Source organism: Anomaloglossus baeobatrachus, chromosome 10 (assembly GCF_048569485.1).
Source record: "Anomaloglossus baeobatrachus isolate aAnoBae1 chromosome 10, aAnoBae1.hap1, whole genome shotgun sequence".
Classification (NCBI taxonomy): Eukaryota; Metazoa; Chordata; class Amphibia; order Anura; family Aromobatidae; genus Anomaloglossus; species Anomaloglossus baeobatrachus.
In genome coordinates, this window is record NC_134362.1 from 11,722,906 (window position 1) to 11,741,098 (window position 18,193).

Genomic DNA, 18,193 nt, shown 5'->3' on the forward strand with positions numbered 1-18,193 from the left:
CATAGACTGTCCTTCTGATTGATGGGGGGCCCAAAGATCTGACCCCCAGCAATATGTACTTTATCCCTTTTGAATAGGTGATTACTGGTACAAGGCCCTTAAGTAGTGTTAATGATAAGAGAAGATGACACTTTTCCATCATCTTTTGGGGGTACACATCTACAGGACCTTTCTGCTGCAGATTTTGTTGCAGGAATTCACTTCCCGTTTTGCATTATTAAGGGTGATATCCTCTGCGATTTCCGCAGCATAAACTCCGTGGCACCGGTTAATCCACAGCAGATTTTTTTCTTCAGCATATCAATGAGATTTCTGGAAATCTCACCTACAATGCTGGTACTGTAATCAGGGCTGCCAGTAGGAATTTCAGGGCCCCATACTGGCAAACGTTCGGGGCCCCCTTGAGCCTCCGCCCCAGCTCTGCCTCTGCCCCAGCTCCGCCTCCGCCCCAGCTCCGCCTCTGCCCCAGCTCCGCCTCCGTCCCAGCTCCGCCTCCGTCCCAGCTCCGCCTCCGTCCCAGCTCCGCGAATCTTCCACAGTCCCACCGCCACTCTTGGAATAACTTCACTTCTGCACTATAACCTCACCAATCACACATTAACCCTTCACATTGAACACCGTATCACACACGCAGCCATCAGATTTTCTTTTGGCCATCAGATTTTCTTTTGGCCATCAGATTTTCTTTTGGCCATCAGATTTTTGTAAGCCTGTCACCACAACAAGGTGGACTCTTTTGGCCGGGCCCTACTCTAACTTTTTTTTTCTTTTTAAATCTAACTTCTTTGGTATTTTTTTTCTTTAAGGGAATGTGCCACATACAGTTTTTAAAGTACCGTAATTGAAACCAAATTGTGATAATGCAGACTTGTGGATTTAGACCTGACAACACCTTCAAAGGGAATCTGTCACCAGATTTTTAACACCTAATCTGAGCACAGCATAATATAGGGGAAGAGATCCTGATTCCAGCAATTGTCACTTATTGGGCTGCTTAGTATACATCTTAGACAACATCACTGGTTAATCAGCAGGAGATTATCATTATCACAGGGCTACTCGTCATGCTGCAGGTAGTCCAGCATATTCATGAGCTCTGTATAATTGCTAGATCTAATATAATATAATTATATTATATTATCAAATATAATTTCTAGATTGCAGCAGAGAAAACATGGATTTTATCACAATGACAGCAAACAGCCCAGTAAGTGACACATCAGTGGAATCAGGGTATCTGTCTCTACTTTATGCTGCTCTCAGATGGGGAGAGCAAAAACCTGCTGACAGATTCCCTTTAAGGCTCTTTCAGCAGACAGATAGATAGATAGATAGATAGATAGATGGATATGTGGCGCTCCTGAGACTTCAGTCACTACAGGGACTGCATCTCACTTAAGGTGCAGTACTCATCCTGGATCCAGAGGAGGTCGGTACCAGTTCCACAACACAAACTCGTACACACAACCAAGTTGCCCTCCCCATTGGGGACCAGGCTAGGCTCGGGTCTTAAGGTAGTCACCAAACATGGGGGGCAGCCACCCACTAGTGACAGGGAACCGGGGGAGGAGCAGCCACCAGGGGGAGTTAGGAGCTTACACAACAGTTTGTGTTTTCCAGCAGGAGAGAACAGGAGCGGGACCGGTGCGGTTCAGGCTGCAGAGCCTTAGGGTGGAACAGACTTCACCTTGTATCACCAGAATCTGCAGGACGGGGGGATTGCAGGTCCCTCTGACCACCACAAGATCCTGGAGCACAGTGCCACATAGGGTCCGGAGTCGTGATTACAGTGAAGCCCCACAGTGGCCCCGCGTCACCTACACACAGGACAGGAGCTAACACTACCCGAACCAGGATCACCAAGCAGCATCAGGCCACGGGGATCCATCTGTAAAGGCGCAAGAAGGAAGGGCCCATCGACCACCGGACCGGTTCTAACCTCCAACGGATCCGGGATCAGCTGGGGCCCATCACGGCTGGAACCACAGCAGCTGATTCAGCCTTTTGATTGCAGTCGCCCCGCGCTTCAGCACCAATAGCCAGAGGGACGGATGGCCAGAGGGACGGATGGCCAGAGGGACGGATGGTCAGAGGGACGGATGGCCAGAGGGACGGATAGACGGTGGGATCACAGCAGGTGGGGGGGGGGTCACAGCAGGTGGGGGGTGGTCACAGCAGGTGGGGGGGTCACAGCAGGTGGGCGTGGTTCACAACAGGTGGGGGTGGGTCACAGCAGGTGGGGGTGGGTCACAACAGGTGGGGGTGGGGTCACAGCAAGTGGGGATGGGGTCACAGCAGGTGGAGGAAGGTGAGAGGTGGGAGAGGGGCAGCAGATGAGGGAGGGGGGCAGCGGCTGATGGGGGAGGGGTTGGCAGATGGAGGGGACGCAGCAGATGGCTTCAGTGCTGCTGGATCAGGGGCAGTGACTGCTGCAGCTGGCAGCTGAAGGGTGGGGGCTGGGGCAATGGCGGCGGCTGAAAGGAGACAGTGTCTTTAAACTTACCGATCGCTCCCCTCACCTTCCACAGACTCCGGAGTGAAGCTGAGGGGGCGGTCTGAGGCCCCAGATCCACAGTGATTGGAGAGATCGGTCACAAGGCCGGTCTCTCCAATCAGAGCTGGGGGCGGGTGAAACTTAGGTTACCCAGCTCCAGCCAATGATCGGTGCTATAGCTGCACTGAAAATGGCTGGATTTTAATATTTCAGCCATTTTCAATGGTTGTAACATTACAGTGGCTGTGATTGGCTGAGCGGCGTTCGTCAGCCAATCACAGCCTCCTTAGGTCCGGGGAGGAGACACCACCCCTCCTGAGGTCAGGCAGGGCCCCTCCTTCCTGAATCTAAGGTATTTGCAGCGATTTCAGCCACCGGGGCCACGATCTCGCCATGACGTACTGGGTACGTCATGGGTCCTTAAGTACCAGGGAGCCATGACGTAACCAGTACGTCATAGGTCGCTAAGGGGTTTTCGGGCTCTAGGGGCCCGCTCCCGCTTGGGGCCCCTGTGCGACTTCAGGTGCTGTCAGTGCAACGTCACCGCCCCCTGCCCATGGGGCCCGGTGAGTAGAAAAATGAAAGGGGAGGGGCCCGGGCTGTCAGCGTGTCCGGGCCCCGCCTCCTGCTCACTGCACGACCAGCCCGCCCTGCGAAGTGTACTGTCAACGCCCCCTGCCCTGGGGCCCGGGGAGCGGAGGAATGAAAGGGGAGGGGCCTGTCAGCGTGTCCGGGCCCCGCCTCCTGCCTGCTGCTCACCGGGCCCAGTACAGGAGTCCCAGTAGTAATGCCCTGATGGCGGCCCTGCCTGTAATAATTCACACACAATTCCATGGCAGAAAATCCACTGGTGAACAATCCACTGATGAGGTTGCCAATCATCTCTGTGTGTTATTTCTTATCCGTGTCCTTGTGTTTTATTCCAGTGGAGATGGAGCAGAAGAAGCCGGAGAACTGGACTTCAGCGCGCTTCTGAAGAAAAGGTGAGTGCTCGGCCGTGGCCTCTCCCCCGGGGAATCCAGCGGCCAGCAATCTGCAGCCTGTACACCCACGATACAGCCGTGGTGATACACATCACTGGTGCACTACACGTATCACGTCTGTACATTTCTCCTATGTCTTCTCTCTCCATTCCCTTATATCTCACACAGCACGGACTGACCTAGACTAGAAGGAAACTGCTGATCTTCCATACACCAAAAAGACCAAATCCTGACATACACAGCCATAGTGGCCCCTATCGGGTGTAAGCCGGTCTATGCATAAGTGTAATGTATACATGCACTCACTGCGAGACGTTACACTGCCGGCATCTTCATTTCAGCTCATAAAAACCTGTAGTTTTAGGCGCTTCTGAAGAATAGTTGATTAAACTAGTCTGTAAGTGATTTTCATAAAAAAGTTGTCCATATCTTCTGTATAGATAGGTCATCCATATCAGATCGCTGGGGGGGTTTCCAGCCATTAGGTCCTCCCTTGGCGGTTGTGTATACACAGTGTATAGCGCAGGAATAGCTCAGCTCCATACACCGTGTAGTGGTCATTCTCAGTACTGCAGCTCAGCTCTTATTGATGTGAATGTGATCTGTACTGCAGCCAGGGCACAATGTGTGGCGCTGTGGTGTCCTGGCCCCATACAATGTGTACAGCTGGACACCGCAGGAGCTCATGACAGCTGATTAGAGGGGGCGCCGGGCGTCAGACCCCCACCAGTCTTATAATAATCATCTCTATTAAGCATAACTCATCAATATCACTGAATAGAGATTAATCCAAAATTTGCTGAGCCTCAGAACAGCTTATTTGCCTTTTACCCTGGTACTCAGTGATGCTCCCGTTCCAAAGCTGTTCTGACAATTTCTTAAGTTCTCCCCATTTCCAGCCCCCCTGACACTATCCCCCTGACATTATCCCCCTGACACTATCCCCCTGGCACTATCCCCCTGGCACTATGCCCCTGACACTATCCCCCTGACACTATCCCCCTGACACTATCCCCCTGACACTATCCCCCTGGCACTATCCCCCTGGCACTATCCCCCTGACACTATCCCCCCTGACACTATCCCCCTGACGCTATCCCCCTGGCACTATCCCCCTGACACTATCCCCCCTGACACTATCCCCCTGGCACTATCCCCCTGACACTATCCCCCTGACACTATCCCCCTGACACTATCCCCCTGACACTATCCCCCCTGACACTATCCCCCTGGCACTATCCCCCTGACACTACCCCCCTGACACTATCCCCCTGGCACTATCCCCCTGGCACTATCCCCCTGGCACTATCCCCCTGGCACTATCCCCCTGACACTATCCCCCTGACACTATCCCCCTGACACTATCCCCCTGACACTATCCCCCTGGCACTATCCCCCTGACACTATCCCCCTGACACTATCCCCCTGACACTATTCCCCCTGACACTATCCCCCCTGACACTATCCCCCCTGACACTATCCCCCTGACACTATCCCCCTGACACTATCCCCCTGGCACTATCCCCCTGACACTATCCCCCTGACACTATCCCCCTGGCACTATCCCCCTGGCACTATCCCCCTGACACTATCCCCCTGACACTATCCCCCTGACACTATTCCCCCTGACACTATCCCCCCTGACACTATCCCCCTGGCACTATCCCCCTGACACTATCCCCCTGACACTATCCCCCTGACACTATCCCCCTGACACTATCCCCCCTGACACTATCCCCCTGACACTATCCCCCCTGACACTATCCCCCCTGACACTATCCCCCTGGCACTATCCCCCTGACACTATCCCCCTGACACTATCCCCCTGACACTATCCCCCTGACACTATCCCCCCTGACACTATCCCCTCTGACACTATCCCCCCTGACACTATCCCCCCTGACACTATCCCCCCTGGCACTATCCCCCTGACACTATCCCCCTGACACTATCCCCCCTGACACTATCCCCCCTGACACTATCCCCCCTGACACTGTCCCCCCTGACACTATCCCCCTGACACTATCCCCCTGACACTATCCCCCTGACACTATCCCCCCTGACACTATCCCCCTGGCACTATCCCCCTGGCACTATCCCCCTGGCACTATCCCCCTGGCACTATCCCCCTGACACTATCCCCCTGACACTATCCCCCTGGCACTATCCCCCTGGCACTATCTCCCTGGCACTATCCCCCTGACACTATCCCCCTGACACTATCCCCCTGACACTATCCCCCTGACACTATCCCCCTGGCACTATCCCCCTGACACTATCCCCCTGACACTATCCCCCTGACACTATTCCCCCTGACACTATCCCCCCTGACACTATCCCCCCTGACACTATCCCCCTGGCACTATCCCCCTGACACTATCCCCCTGACACTATCCCCCTGACACTATCCCCCTGACACTATCCCCCCTGACACTATCCCCTCTGACACTATCCCCCCTGACACTATCCCCCCTGGCACTATCCCCCTGACACTATCCCCCTGACACTATCCCCCTGACACTATCCCCCCTGACACTATCCCCCCTGACACTATCCCCCCTGACACTGTCCCCCCTGACACTATCCCCCTGACACTATCCCCCTGACACTATCCCCCTGACACTATCCCCCTGACACTATCCCCCCTGGCACTATCCCCCTGACACTATCCCCCCTGACACTATCCCCCTGACACTATCCCCCCTGACACTATCCCCCCTGACACTATCCCCCCTGACACCATCCCCCCTGACACCATCCCCCCTGACACTATCCCCCCTGACACTATCCCCCCTGACACTATCCCCCCTGACACTATCCCCCTGACACTATCCCCCCTGACACTATCCCCCCTGACACTATCCCCCTGACACTATCCCCCCTGACACTATCCCCCCTGACACTATCCCCCTGACACTATCCCCCCTGACACTATCCCCCCTGACACTATCCCCCTGACACTATCCCCCCTGACACTATCCCCCTGACACTATCCCCCCTGACACTATCCCCCTGACACTATCCCCCCTGACACTATCCCCCCTGACACTATCCCCCTGACACTATCCCCCCTGACACTATCCCCCCTGACACTATACCCTTAAAGTCATCAATATAGATTCTGAAATGGGTTTGATTTGCAGAGTGCTAATATACCACTACTTCCCCAACTGCAGCAGATTTTAGGCAAAAAACCCTCCCTTTGCCAAGAATAAAAATAGAATAAATAAATCTGCGCTGTTTGGAGTTTAAACTTTCATCTTTTATTTATTTAGAAGGGCGAGAGTATAGTGATATCTATAATATATAAAAGTATTGATCCCCTGCTCCTATCCAATTTACTGTCAGGAAGAGCTGCTAGTCTGCTCGGGATTCAATTATTAACTTGGGAGACTAGTTAATATTTAGAAATGCATAAATAGATATAAAATCATACAATCGGTAGCAAACCACCCTAACAATAAAACCAATACAAAGCAAGAGATAAAATAGAGAAGAAGAGGAAGATAAATGCAGCATATTAATTCATATAGGTTCATGTCACGCCCCTGGTCGTCTATAAGGGCCACTCTGTAGCTCTGGGGTTCGGATCCATATTAGACATCAGTCCATTCATAAGATACATCCATTTCTTGACCAAGCCGAGTATATAAGGCTTGAAAGGCCGAATGTCCGGATCTCTGTATACTGTGCATTATCGCTATCATTTATGCTGTGATTTTACATTTGATTCATACACTTGTGTCCTGTGCATCTCCTGTCTCTCTCTGACTCACCGGCTGTGTGTATATACAGTACAGTATATATGTTCACCGCCCTGTCCAGCTTTCATGCGCTGCTTTATATCCCTTGCCTTTTATTTGCAATGTCTGCAGCAAATCTAGCTTTCCCATTTTTGCTTTCTGCGTCCTTCGTTTTGCTATCTGGGCAGGACTGGCAAGAACTTCAGGGGCTCATTGTCGAGCCCCTCTTACTTTACCATCGTAGGAGAAGTATATTAACCGTGCACTATATGGGTATAATATCGTCAGAATATTCTACAAGGACACAACGTCCTTTGCAACTAGATAGCCGACACGTGGGCATTGCTGGAGCCAGCAGTCGGCTGAGACTTTGCTTGCAGCATCCTCGGTCAGTAATTGTACTGCTCTGTAGTGCTCGTATAGGAGCACCATGTCTGTTTCTGTCCTCTGCATTCTTAAATATCTTGCAGTATCACCAGTCTTTTTTTCCTGGTATAGATGGATGCAAACACCTTGTCCTGTTGTATAATGGCTTCCTGCCTTCTACCTACCTGCAGACAGGACAGGACAGACATCCCGTGCTTCATCATAGCTTGCTATATTCCATCTGTCTTGCTCTATAGTCATGCTTACTATATATCTTGGTTTCTATCATTGCTTGCAGCATCCTTTTTATGTGCTCTAGCATTGCGTGCAGCATCCTTTTCATGTGCTCTATCATTGCTTGCAGCATCCTTCTTATGTGCTCTATTTTTGTGTGCAGCATCCTTTTTATGTGCTCTAGCATTGCGTGCAGCATCCTTTTCATGTGCTCTAGCATAGCTTGCAGCATCCTTTTTATGTGCTCTATTTTTGCGTGCAGCATTCTTTTTATGTGCTCTAGCATTGCTTGCAGCATCCCTTTTTATATGCTCTAGCATTGCGTGCAGCATCCTTTTTCATGTGCTCTATCATTGCGTGCAGCATCCCTTTTTATGTGCTCTAGCATTGCGTGCAGCATTCTTTTTCATGTGCTCTATCATTGCTTGCAGCATCCCTTTTTATGTGCTCTATGATTGCTTGCAGCATCCCTTTTTATGTGCTCTAGCATTGCGTGCAGCATCCCTTTTTATGTGCTCTATCATTGCGTGCAGCATCCCTTTTTATGTGCTCTATCATTGCGTGCAGCATCCCTTTTTATGTGCTCTATTATTGCTTGTAGCATCCCTTTTTATGTGCTCTATCATTGCGTGCAGCATCCCTTTTTATGTGCTCTATTATTGCTTGCAGCATCCCTCTTTATGTGCTCTATTATTGCTTGCAGCATCCCTTTTTATGTGCTCTATTATTGCTTGCAGCATCCCTCTTTATGTGCTCTATCTTTGCTTGCAGCATCCCTTTTTATGTGCTCTAGCATTGCGTGCAGCATCCTCTTTATGTGCTCTAGCATTGCTTGCAGCATCCCTTTTTATGTGCTCTATTATGGCTTGCAGCATCCTCTTTATGTGCTTTATTTTTGCTTGCAGCATCCCTCTTTATGTGCTCTAGCATTGCTTGCAGCATCCCTTTTCATGTGCTCTAGCATTGCTTGCAGCAACCCTTTTCATGTGCTATTTTTGTGTGCAGCATCCCTCTTTATGTGCTCTAGCATTGCGTGCAGCATCCCTTTTTATGTGTTCTATTTTTGCGTGTAGCATCCCTTTTTATGTGCTCTATTTTTGTGTGCAGCATCCCTTTTTATGTGCTCTATTATTGCGTGCAGCATCCCTTTTTATGTGCTCTATTATTGCTTGCAGCATCCCTTTTTATGTGCTCTAGCATTGCGTGCAGCATCCCTCTTTATGTGCTCTATTTTTGTGTGCAGCATCCCTTTTTATGTGCTCTATTATTGCTTGCAGCATCCCTTTTTATGTGCTCTATTTTTGCGTGTAGCATCCCTTTTTATGTGCTCTATTTTTGCATGCAGCATCCCTTTTGCTCTGTTGCTACAATCCATTAGTTGCTTGCTTAGCTCCTCTAATACCTTCCTCTGTACTTTATACATCGTGTATCTCGACTCTTTTCATACACTACTATTTGCATCTCTTTTTTTATCTATAACCATCTTTCTCTTGTTTTCTTCTGACCTTGTTCCTGCATACAGAGAGTAAGTTGTCCACGATCTGCCTGCCACGTGCATGAGTGAGTGAGCTTTACTGATGCTTCTGGCCCAGCCTAATGCACCATGGACTTGGACTGACGTCCATAGGCCAGCAATACGCATTGAGTAACGCTTAGCGAATGTCGCACTCGCCAAACCTTCTCTGATGCCGCTGATCTGATCTCGCCAGTGAGTGACGGCCACTGGTTCTGATCATTCATATATATATGGACCGTGAGTGCAGTGCTACCGACTGTCCAGAGAGTGGAGGGTCTGGGAGAGAGTGCACAATGCAGCTGTCTCTTCTCAGAGGGAGTAGCACCTTTCTGTAGAAGTGACAGCTGGTCTGTAGAGAGTAATCGGATAGTCTACATCGTGGTCTGAAGAAAGGGCCGTGCTGCTATATTAAGCCCCCACTACAGGCCCATCAGATGGATCTCTCAACACTTCACAGCCTGCGTGAAAAAGGAACATAAAAGAGTTTAGAAAGCCAGTTATTCTGGGTAGAAGTGGTGTCCATAGCTTGTAAAGCCGAGATATGGATATGCCAGAAATGTCACGACTTTAAGACTCGCACCCTAATACAGAATGGGCGTCCCATAACCCCGGGCCTGCCTAGTGAAGAAGTCGTTGTCTGGGAAGTGGCTCTGTCCATATACCTATAACTAAGCAGGCTGAACGGTCCCTTAGAAGTGAAGAGATAGATGCAGCCATGCCTAGCCACATCCTCATTCATTTTCAACCAGAAAGTGGTGCCCAGCAACTGCAGACAGAGGTCTGGAGATAGGTGCAAGTCCCAAGCATAGGACCCCACCTATCAAAAATATCCTTTGGATATGGCAGAAATATATAAAAATCAAATTCCCCCTTAAGACTTTCTGGAGCCACCACTAGGGGGAGCTGAAGAGCTCATTGCATACTGGCTATATCTATGCACCAAGCTTCTGAGCTCCCCCTAGAGGCGGCTGCAGGAAGTCAGAATGATATCATTTCCATGCAGGGGATTTAGAGTTTTTTTACCAGAAAAAAAAAATCTGATTTCTGTAAACGTAAATTAGGAAATGCAATAGCACAAAATAATCGACTTAAATACGTCATAGCAAATATTTGCTCATAACCAAATCTTTATGTCAAGTGATTTTGCTACATTTTGAGTAGATTTTAGCATTTTTTCCTTGAATAGTTTTTTGTCTAAGAATAAATTTGAAAATATTTCCATCTGTGTGCAACAAATAGGATAATTCACTGCAAAGAACTAATACTAAATCCTCCACCGCGCTGCAAATCTCGAGCGCCCATCAATTAACAGTATCACCTTCCACAGTGCGGGCAGCCATTGACAGGCATCGGGTATTAGCGATGCTTATCACATCCTTACTGGCTCAGATGGTCAGGCTTAAGCGGTGCGTCCTGCTGCTTTACATATAGAAAATCTAATTTTAATTCCAGAAATTTGCAACCTTTAAACCTTTCATGTTTGACAGTACCAGGCCTGGCAAAAATGATGAACAGTATACGGCTCCCCAAAGTGCCAGACCTGGTATATTGCCGTGTATATGTGCTGTCATCTTCCAGGCACAACCCGGCCTCCCGAGGAACTAAAACCTCCTTGTTATTAAGGATCAGGAGGAAGGATTGAGCTTTTCTAGGGCACTGTGTGGTGTAATGGGGGATTAAAGTACCGTAGGTGCCACTGCCCACATTTTAGTGAAATTGTCAGAAGGATAGCAACCTTTAAAGTTGAACATATAGGACTCGAAAAAATGGCTGCCTCAACTGCTGGTAACCTGGGACTTTAACAACCCTTGATAACATCTGTAAATTCTGACATTGCCCATGTACACGGTGGTGACAGCAATATAAGGAGCATTTGTGTTATATCAGTGACCTCCACCCCCTACAGAGCAGCAGAGACCCTCACTGCCAGGGTGGAAAAAGAGTCCAAAGTTACTACCCAAGTGACCTAGAAAAGAAAAAACAACACAATAGATCGATATCACTGAAGACCGGAGACACCCAAAGTATCACTAAGAGCAAAACAGAAATATTCTATTCTTAAAAGTTTTTTTGGGGTGGGACTTTTATATTTTACCCAGGTCACACCCATTCCTCACCATTACCACCCCCTAAATGTGCACATGGATGCTCATGATCTGACTGATGACATCTTGGCATCACACACAAGAAACCTGTTTTAAAGCGCCCCAATCAGCAGGATTTTCCTATATTTCCTAAAGCCAGCGCTATACTGGCACTATCAGGCTGACTCTATACATACAGTGCTATACTGGCACTATCAGGCTGATTCTATACATACAGTGATATACTGGCACTATCAGGCTGATTCTATACATACAGTGCTATACTGGCGCTATCAGGCTGATTCTATACATACAGTGCTATACTGGCACTATCAGGCTGATTCTATACATACAGTACTATACTGGCACTATCAGGCTGATTCTATACATACAGTGCTATACTGGCACTATCATGCTGATTCTATACATACAGTGCTATACTGGCACTATCAGGCTGATTCTATACATACAGTGCTATACTGGCGCTATCAGGCTGATTCTATACATACAGTGCTATGCTGGCACTATCAGGCTGAGTCTATACATACAGTGCTATACTGGCGCTATCAGGCTGATTCTATACATACAGTGCTATACTGGCACTATCAGGCTGATTCTATACATACAGTGCTATACTGGCGCTATCAGGCTGATTCTATACATACAGTGCTATACTGGCACTATCAGGCTGACTCCATACATACAGTGCTATACTGGCGCTATCAGGCTGATTCCATACATACAGTGCTATACTGGCACTATCAGGCTGACTCCATACATACAGTGCTATACTGGCGCTATCAGGCTGATTCTATACATACAGTGCTATACTGGCACTATCAGGCTAACTCTATACATACAGTGCTATACTGGCACTATCAGGCTGACTCTATACATACAGTGCTATACTGGCACTATTAGGCTGAGTCTATACATACCTGTAGTGGGCAGCTCGGATGTTTACGTTTTGAAATTAAAGAAAGTAAAGTTTAAAAAATCATCAGCTTCTTGAGTGACAGCAGCTGAGGATCAAATAATATCTGGGGGGTATTCATAGTTATCCCCTCCCCCTGTTAGAATTAGCATAAGTATTATACAATCGATTTCATTTTTGACTTGCAGGACCTGTGTGAGGTCATACACATGTGACCAGAAGGGGCGGGGCCTCAGCCAACAAAGCTGATACCAGGAAGCAACATTTCCTGTTGGCTGAGGCCCCGCCTCTTCTGGTCACATGGGTATGACCTCACCACAGGTCCTGCTAGTGAAAAAGTAAATCGATTGTATAATATTTATGCTAATTCTAACAGGGGGAGTGGATAACTATAAATACCCCCCAGATATTATCTGATCCTCAGCTGCTGTCACTCAAGAAGCTGAGGATTTTATAAACTTTACATTCTTGGATTTCAAAACCTATACATCCGAGCTGCCCACTACAGGTATGTATAGAATCAGCCTGATAGTGCCAGTATAGCACTGTATGTATAGACTCAGCCTGATAGTGCCAGTATAGCACTGTATGTATAGAATCAGCCTGATAGTGCCAGTATAGCACTATATGTATAGAATCAGCCTGATAGTGCCTGTATAGCACTGTATGTATAGACTCAGCCTGATAGTGCCAGTATAGCACTGTATGTATAGAATCAGTCTGATAGTGCCAGTATAGCACTGTATGTATAGAATCAGCCTGATAGTGCCAGTATAGCACTGTATGTATAGAATCAGCCTGATAGTGCCAGTATAGCACTGTATGTATAGAATCAGCCTGATAGTGCCAGTATAGCACTATATGTATAGAATCAGTCTGATAGTGCCAGTATAGCACTGTATGTATAGAATCAGCCTGATAGTGCCAGTATAGCACTGTATGTATAGAATCAGCCTGATAGTGCCAGTATAGCACTGTATGTATAGAATCAGCCTGATAGTGCCAGTATAGCACTGTATGTATAGAGTCAGCCTGATAGTGCCAGTATAGCACTGTATGTATAGAATCAGTGTGATAGTGCCAGTATAGCACTGTATGTATAGAATCAGCCTGATAGTGCAGTATAGCACTGTATGTATAGAATCAGCCTGATAGTGCAGTATAGCACTGTATGTATAGACTCAGCCTGATAGCCCCAGTATAGCACTGTATGTATTGAATCAGCATGATAGTGCCAGTATAGCACTGTATGTATAGACTCAGCCTGATAGTGCCAGTATAGCACTGTATGTATAGAATCAGCCAGATAGTGCCAGTATAGCACTGTATGTATAGAATCAGTCTGATAGTGCCAGTATAGCACTGTATGTATAGAATCAGCCTGATAGTGCCAGTATAGCACTGTATGTATAGACTCAGCCTGATAGCCCCAGTATAGCACTGTATGTATTGAATCAGCATGATAGTGCCAGTATAGCACTGTATGTATAGACTCAGCCTGATAGTGCCAGTATAGCACTGTATGTATAGAATCAGCCTGATAGTGCCAGTATAGCACTGTATGTATAGAATCAGGCTGATAGCGCCAATATAGCACTGTATGTATAGAATCAGCATGATAGCGCCAGTATAGCACTGTATGTATAGAATCAGCCTGATAGTGCCAGTATAGCACTGTATGTATAGAATCAGACTGATAGTGCCAGTATAGCACTGTATGTATAGAATCAGCATGATAGCGCCAGTATAGCACTGTATGTATAGACTCAGCCTGATAGCGCCAGTATAGCACTGTATGTATAGAATCAGCCTGATAGTGCCAGTATAGCACTGTATGTATAGAATCAGCCTGATAGTGCCAGTATAGCACTGTATGTATAGAATCAGCCTGATAGTGCCAGTATAGCACTGTATGTATAGAATCAGCCTGATAGTGCCAGTATAGCACTGTATGTATAGAATCAGCCTGATAGCGCCAGTATAGCACTGTATGTATAGAATCAGCCTGATAGTGTCAGTATAGCACTGTATGTATAGAATCAGCCTGATAGCGCCAGTATAGCACTGTATGTATAGACTCAGCCTGATAGTGCCAGTATAGCACTGTATGTATAGAATCAGCATGATAGTGCCAGTATAGCACTGTATGTATAGAATCTGCCTGATAGTGCCAGTATAGCACTGTATGTATAGAATCAGCCTGATAGTACCAGTATAGCACTGTATGTATAGAATCAGCCTGATAGTGCCAGTATAGCACTGTATGTATAGAATCAGGCTGATAGCGCCAATATAGCACTGTATGTATAGACTCAGCCTGATAGTGCCAGTATAGCACTGTATGTATAGAATCAGCCTGATAGTGCCAGTATAGCACTGTATGTATAGAATCAGCCTGTAAGCGCCAATATAGCACTGTATGTATAGACTCAGCCTGATAGCGCCAGTATAGCACTGTATGTATAGAATCAGTCTGATAGTGCCAGTATAGCACTGTATGTATAGAATCAGCCTGATAGTGCCAGTATAGCACTGTATGTATAGAATCAGCCTGATAGCCCCAGTATAGCACTGTATGTATTGAATCAGCATGATAGTGCCAGTATAGCACTGTATGTATAGACTCAGCCTGATAGTGCCAGTATAGCACTGTATGTATAGAATCAGCCAGATAGTGGCAGTATAGCACTGTATGTATAGAATCAGTCTGATAGTGCCAGTATAGCACTGTATGTATAGAATCAGCCTGATAGTGCCGGTATAGCACTGTATGTATAGACTCAGCCTGATAGCCCCAGTATAGCACTGTATGTATTGAATCAGCATGATAGTGCCAGTATAGCACTGTATGTATAGACTCAGCCTGATAGTGCCAGTATAGCACTGTATGTATAGAATCAGCCTGATAGTGCCAGTATAGCACTGTATGTATAGAATCAAGCTGATAGCGCCAATATAGCACTGTATGTATAGAATCAGCATGATAGCGCCAGTATAGCACTGTATGTATAGAATCAGCCTGATAGTGCCAGTATAGCACTGTATGTATAGAATCAGACTGATAGTGCCAGTATAGCACTGTATGTATAGAATCAGCATGATAGCGCCAGTATAGCACTGTATGTATAGACTCAGCCTGATAGCGCCAGTATAGCACTGTATGTATAGACTCAGCCTGATAGTGCCAGTGTAGCACTGTATGTATAGAATCAGCCTGATAGTGCCAGTATAGCACTGTATGTATAGAATCAGCCTGATAGTGCCAGTATAGCACTGTATGTATAGTCAGCCTGATAGCGCCAGTATAGCACTGTATGTATAGAATCAGCCTGATAGCGCCAGTATAGCACTGTATGTATAGAATCAGCCTGATAGTGCCAGTATAGCACTGTATGTATAGAATCAGCATGATAGTGCCAGTATAGCACTGTATGTATAGAATCTGCCTGATAGTGCCAGTATAGCACTGTATGTATAGAATCAGCCTGATAGTGCCAGTATAGCACTGTATGTATAGTCAGCCTGATAGCGCCAGTATAGCACTGTATGTATAGAATCAGCCTGATAGCGCCAGTATAGCACTGTATGTATAGACTCAGCCTGATAGTGCCAGTATAGCACTGTATGTATAGAATCAGCATGATAGTGCCAGTATAGCACTGTATGTATAGAATCTGCCTGATAGTGCCAGTATAGCACTGTATGTATAGAATCAGCCTAATAGTGCCAGTATAGCACTGTATGTATAGAATCAGCATGATATTGCCAGTATAGCACTGTATGTATAGAATCAGCCTAATAGTGCCAGTATAGCACTGTATGTATAGAATCAGCCTGATAGCCCCAGTATAGCACTGTATGTATAGAATCAGGCTGATAGCGCCAATATAGCACTGTATGTATAGACTCAGCCTGATAGTGCCAGTATAGCACTGTATGTATAGAATCAGCCTGATAGTGCCAGTATAGCACTGTATGTATAGAATCAGCCTGATAGCGCCAATATAGCACTGTATGTATAGACTCAGCCTGATAGCGCCAGTATAGCACTGTATGTATAGAATCAGTCTGATAGTGCCAGTATAGCACTGTATGTATAGAATCAGCCTGATAGTGCCAGTATAGCACTGTATGTATAGAATCAGCCTGATAGCCCCAGTATAGCACTGTATGTATAGAATCAGCCTGATAGTGCCAGTATAGCACTGTATGTATAGAATCAGCCTGATAGTGCCAGTATAGCACTGTATGTATAGAATCAGCCTGATAGTGCCAGTATAGCACTGTATGTATAGACTGAGCCTGATAGCGCCAGTATAGCACTGTATGTATAGAATCAGCCTGATAGTGCCAGTATAGCACTGTATGTATAGAATCAGCCTGATAGCGCCAGTATAGCACTGTATGTATAGAATCAGCCTGATAGTGCCAGTATAGCACTGTATTTATAGAATCAGCCTGATAGTGCCAGTATAGCACTGTATGTATAGAATCAGCCTGATAGTGCCAGTATAGCACTGTATGTATAGAATGAGCCTGATAGTGCCAGTATAGCACTGTGTGTATAGAATCAGCCTGATAGTGCCAGTATAGCACTGTGTGTATAGAATCAGCCTGATAGTGCCAGTATAGCACTGTATGTATAGAATCAGCCTGATAGTGCCAGTATAGCACTGCATGTATAGAATCAGCCTGATAGAGCCAGTATAGCACTGTATGTATAGAATCAGCCTGATAGCGCCAGTATAGCACTGTATGTATAGAATCAGCCTGATAGTGCCAGTATAGCACTGTATGTATAGAGTCAGCCTGATAGTGCCAGTATAGCACTGTATGTATAGAATCAGCCTGATAGTGCCAGTATAGCACTGTATGTATAGAATCAGCCTGATAGTGCCAGTATAGCACTGTATGTATAGAATCAGCCTGATAGTGCCAGTATAGCACTGTATGTATAGACTCAGCCTGATAGTGCCAGTATAGCACTGTATGTATAGAATCAGCCTGATAGTGCCAGTATAGCACTGTATGTATAGAATCAGCCTGATAGTGCCAGTATAGCACTGTATGTATAGAATCAGCCTGATAGTGCCAGTATAGCACTGTATGTATAGAATCAGCCTGATAGTGCCAGTATAGCACTGTATGTATAGAATCAGCCTGATAGTGCCAGTATAGCACTGGCTTTAGGTTATGTAGGAAAATCCTGGAAGAATGGTGCGCTTTAACAAACATTTCGTCTCCTAGCCGTGGAGCCTCCGGACCTCTGGAGCCTTATAGGACAGTTAGCCAGTCTGGTGATCAGCACTGCACCTCAGTAAATGGCAGGTAACCTCATGGTTGTGGCTAAATCCCAGTGTGTAGAAGGACCTGTGGGCGTGACTGGTTTGGTTGGTGGGCATGGTGGTTTTCTCTCGTCCACTATACTCTTACCCCCAGACCCCCACTTCTATTATAAACAACTCTATGCTATGCCCACGTGAACTTAAAAGAATAATGTATCTTCCTGGTATCAGCTATGTTGGTGGAGGCCCCGCCCCTTCTGGTCACATGGGCGTGACATCAGCGCAGGTCCCTCTGGCCACTGGGATTTAGATCTTACCATAACCTCACCCCCTTGCTGTAGCTGATCAGCAGGAACCCATCTGACCAAATATTACTGACCTACTCTATGGAAAGGTCATGAATATTAACCTCCAGTAAACATCTCAACATTTTCGAGATGAGTGCCAACTCCTTTATGAGCTGCACCGTAGACTGACCTCATATAATATTGGGATATGTTCTTGGACATGACAGACCATTAGCCGTCTCCTCAATCATCCTTCAGATCTCCCTA

The 18,193-nt window shown here is 46.9% G+C and overlaps 1 protein-coding gene across 1 annotated transcript in view; it reads left to right on the top strand.

Annotated features, from left to right (window-relative positions):
* The window catches only part of MYBPC3 (myosin binding protein C3), a 156,615-nt gene that overhangs the window by 39,897 nt on the left and 98,525 nt on the right, over positions 1-18,193 (top strand). Inside the window, exon 10 of the mRNA XM_075326520.1 lies at positions 3,421-3,477. Coding sequence (XP_075182635.1) covers positions 3,421-3,477 — 57 coding nt within the window. The remainder of the gene's footprint in view (positions 1-3,420; positions 3,478-18,193) is intronic.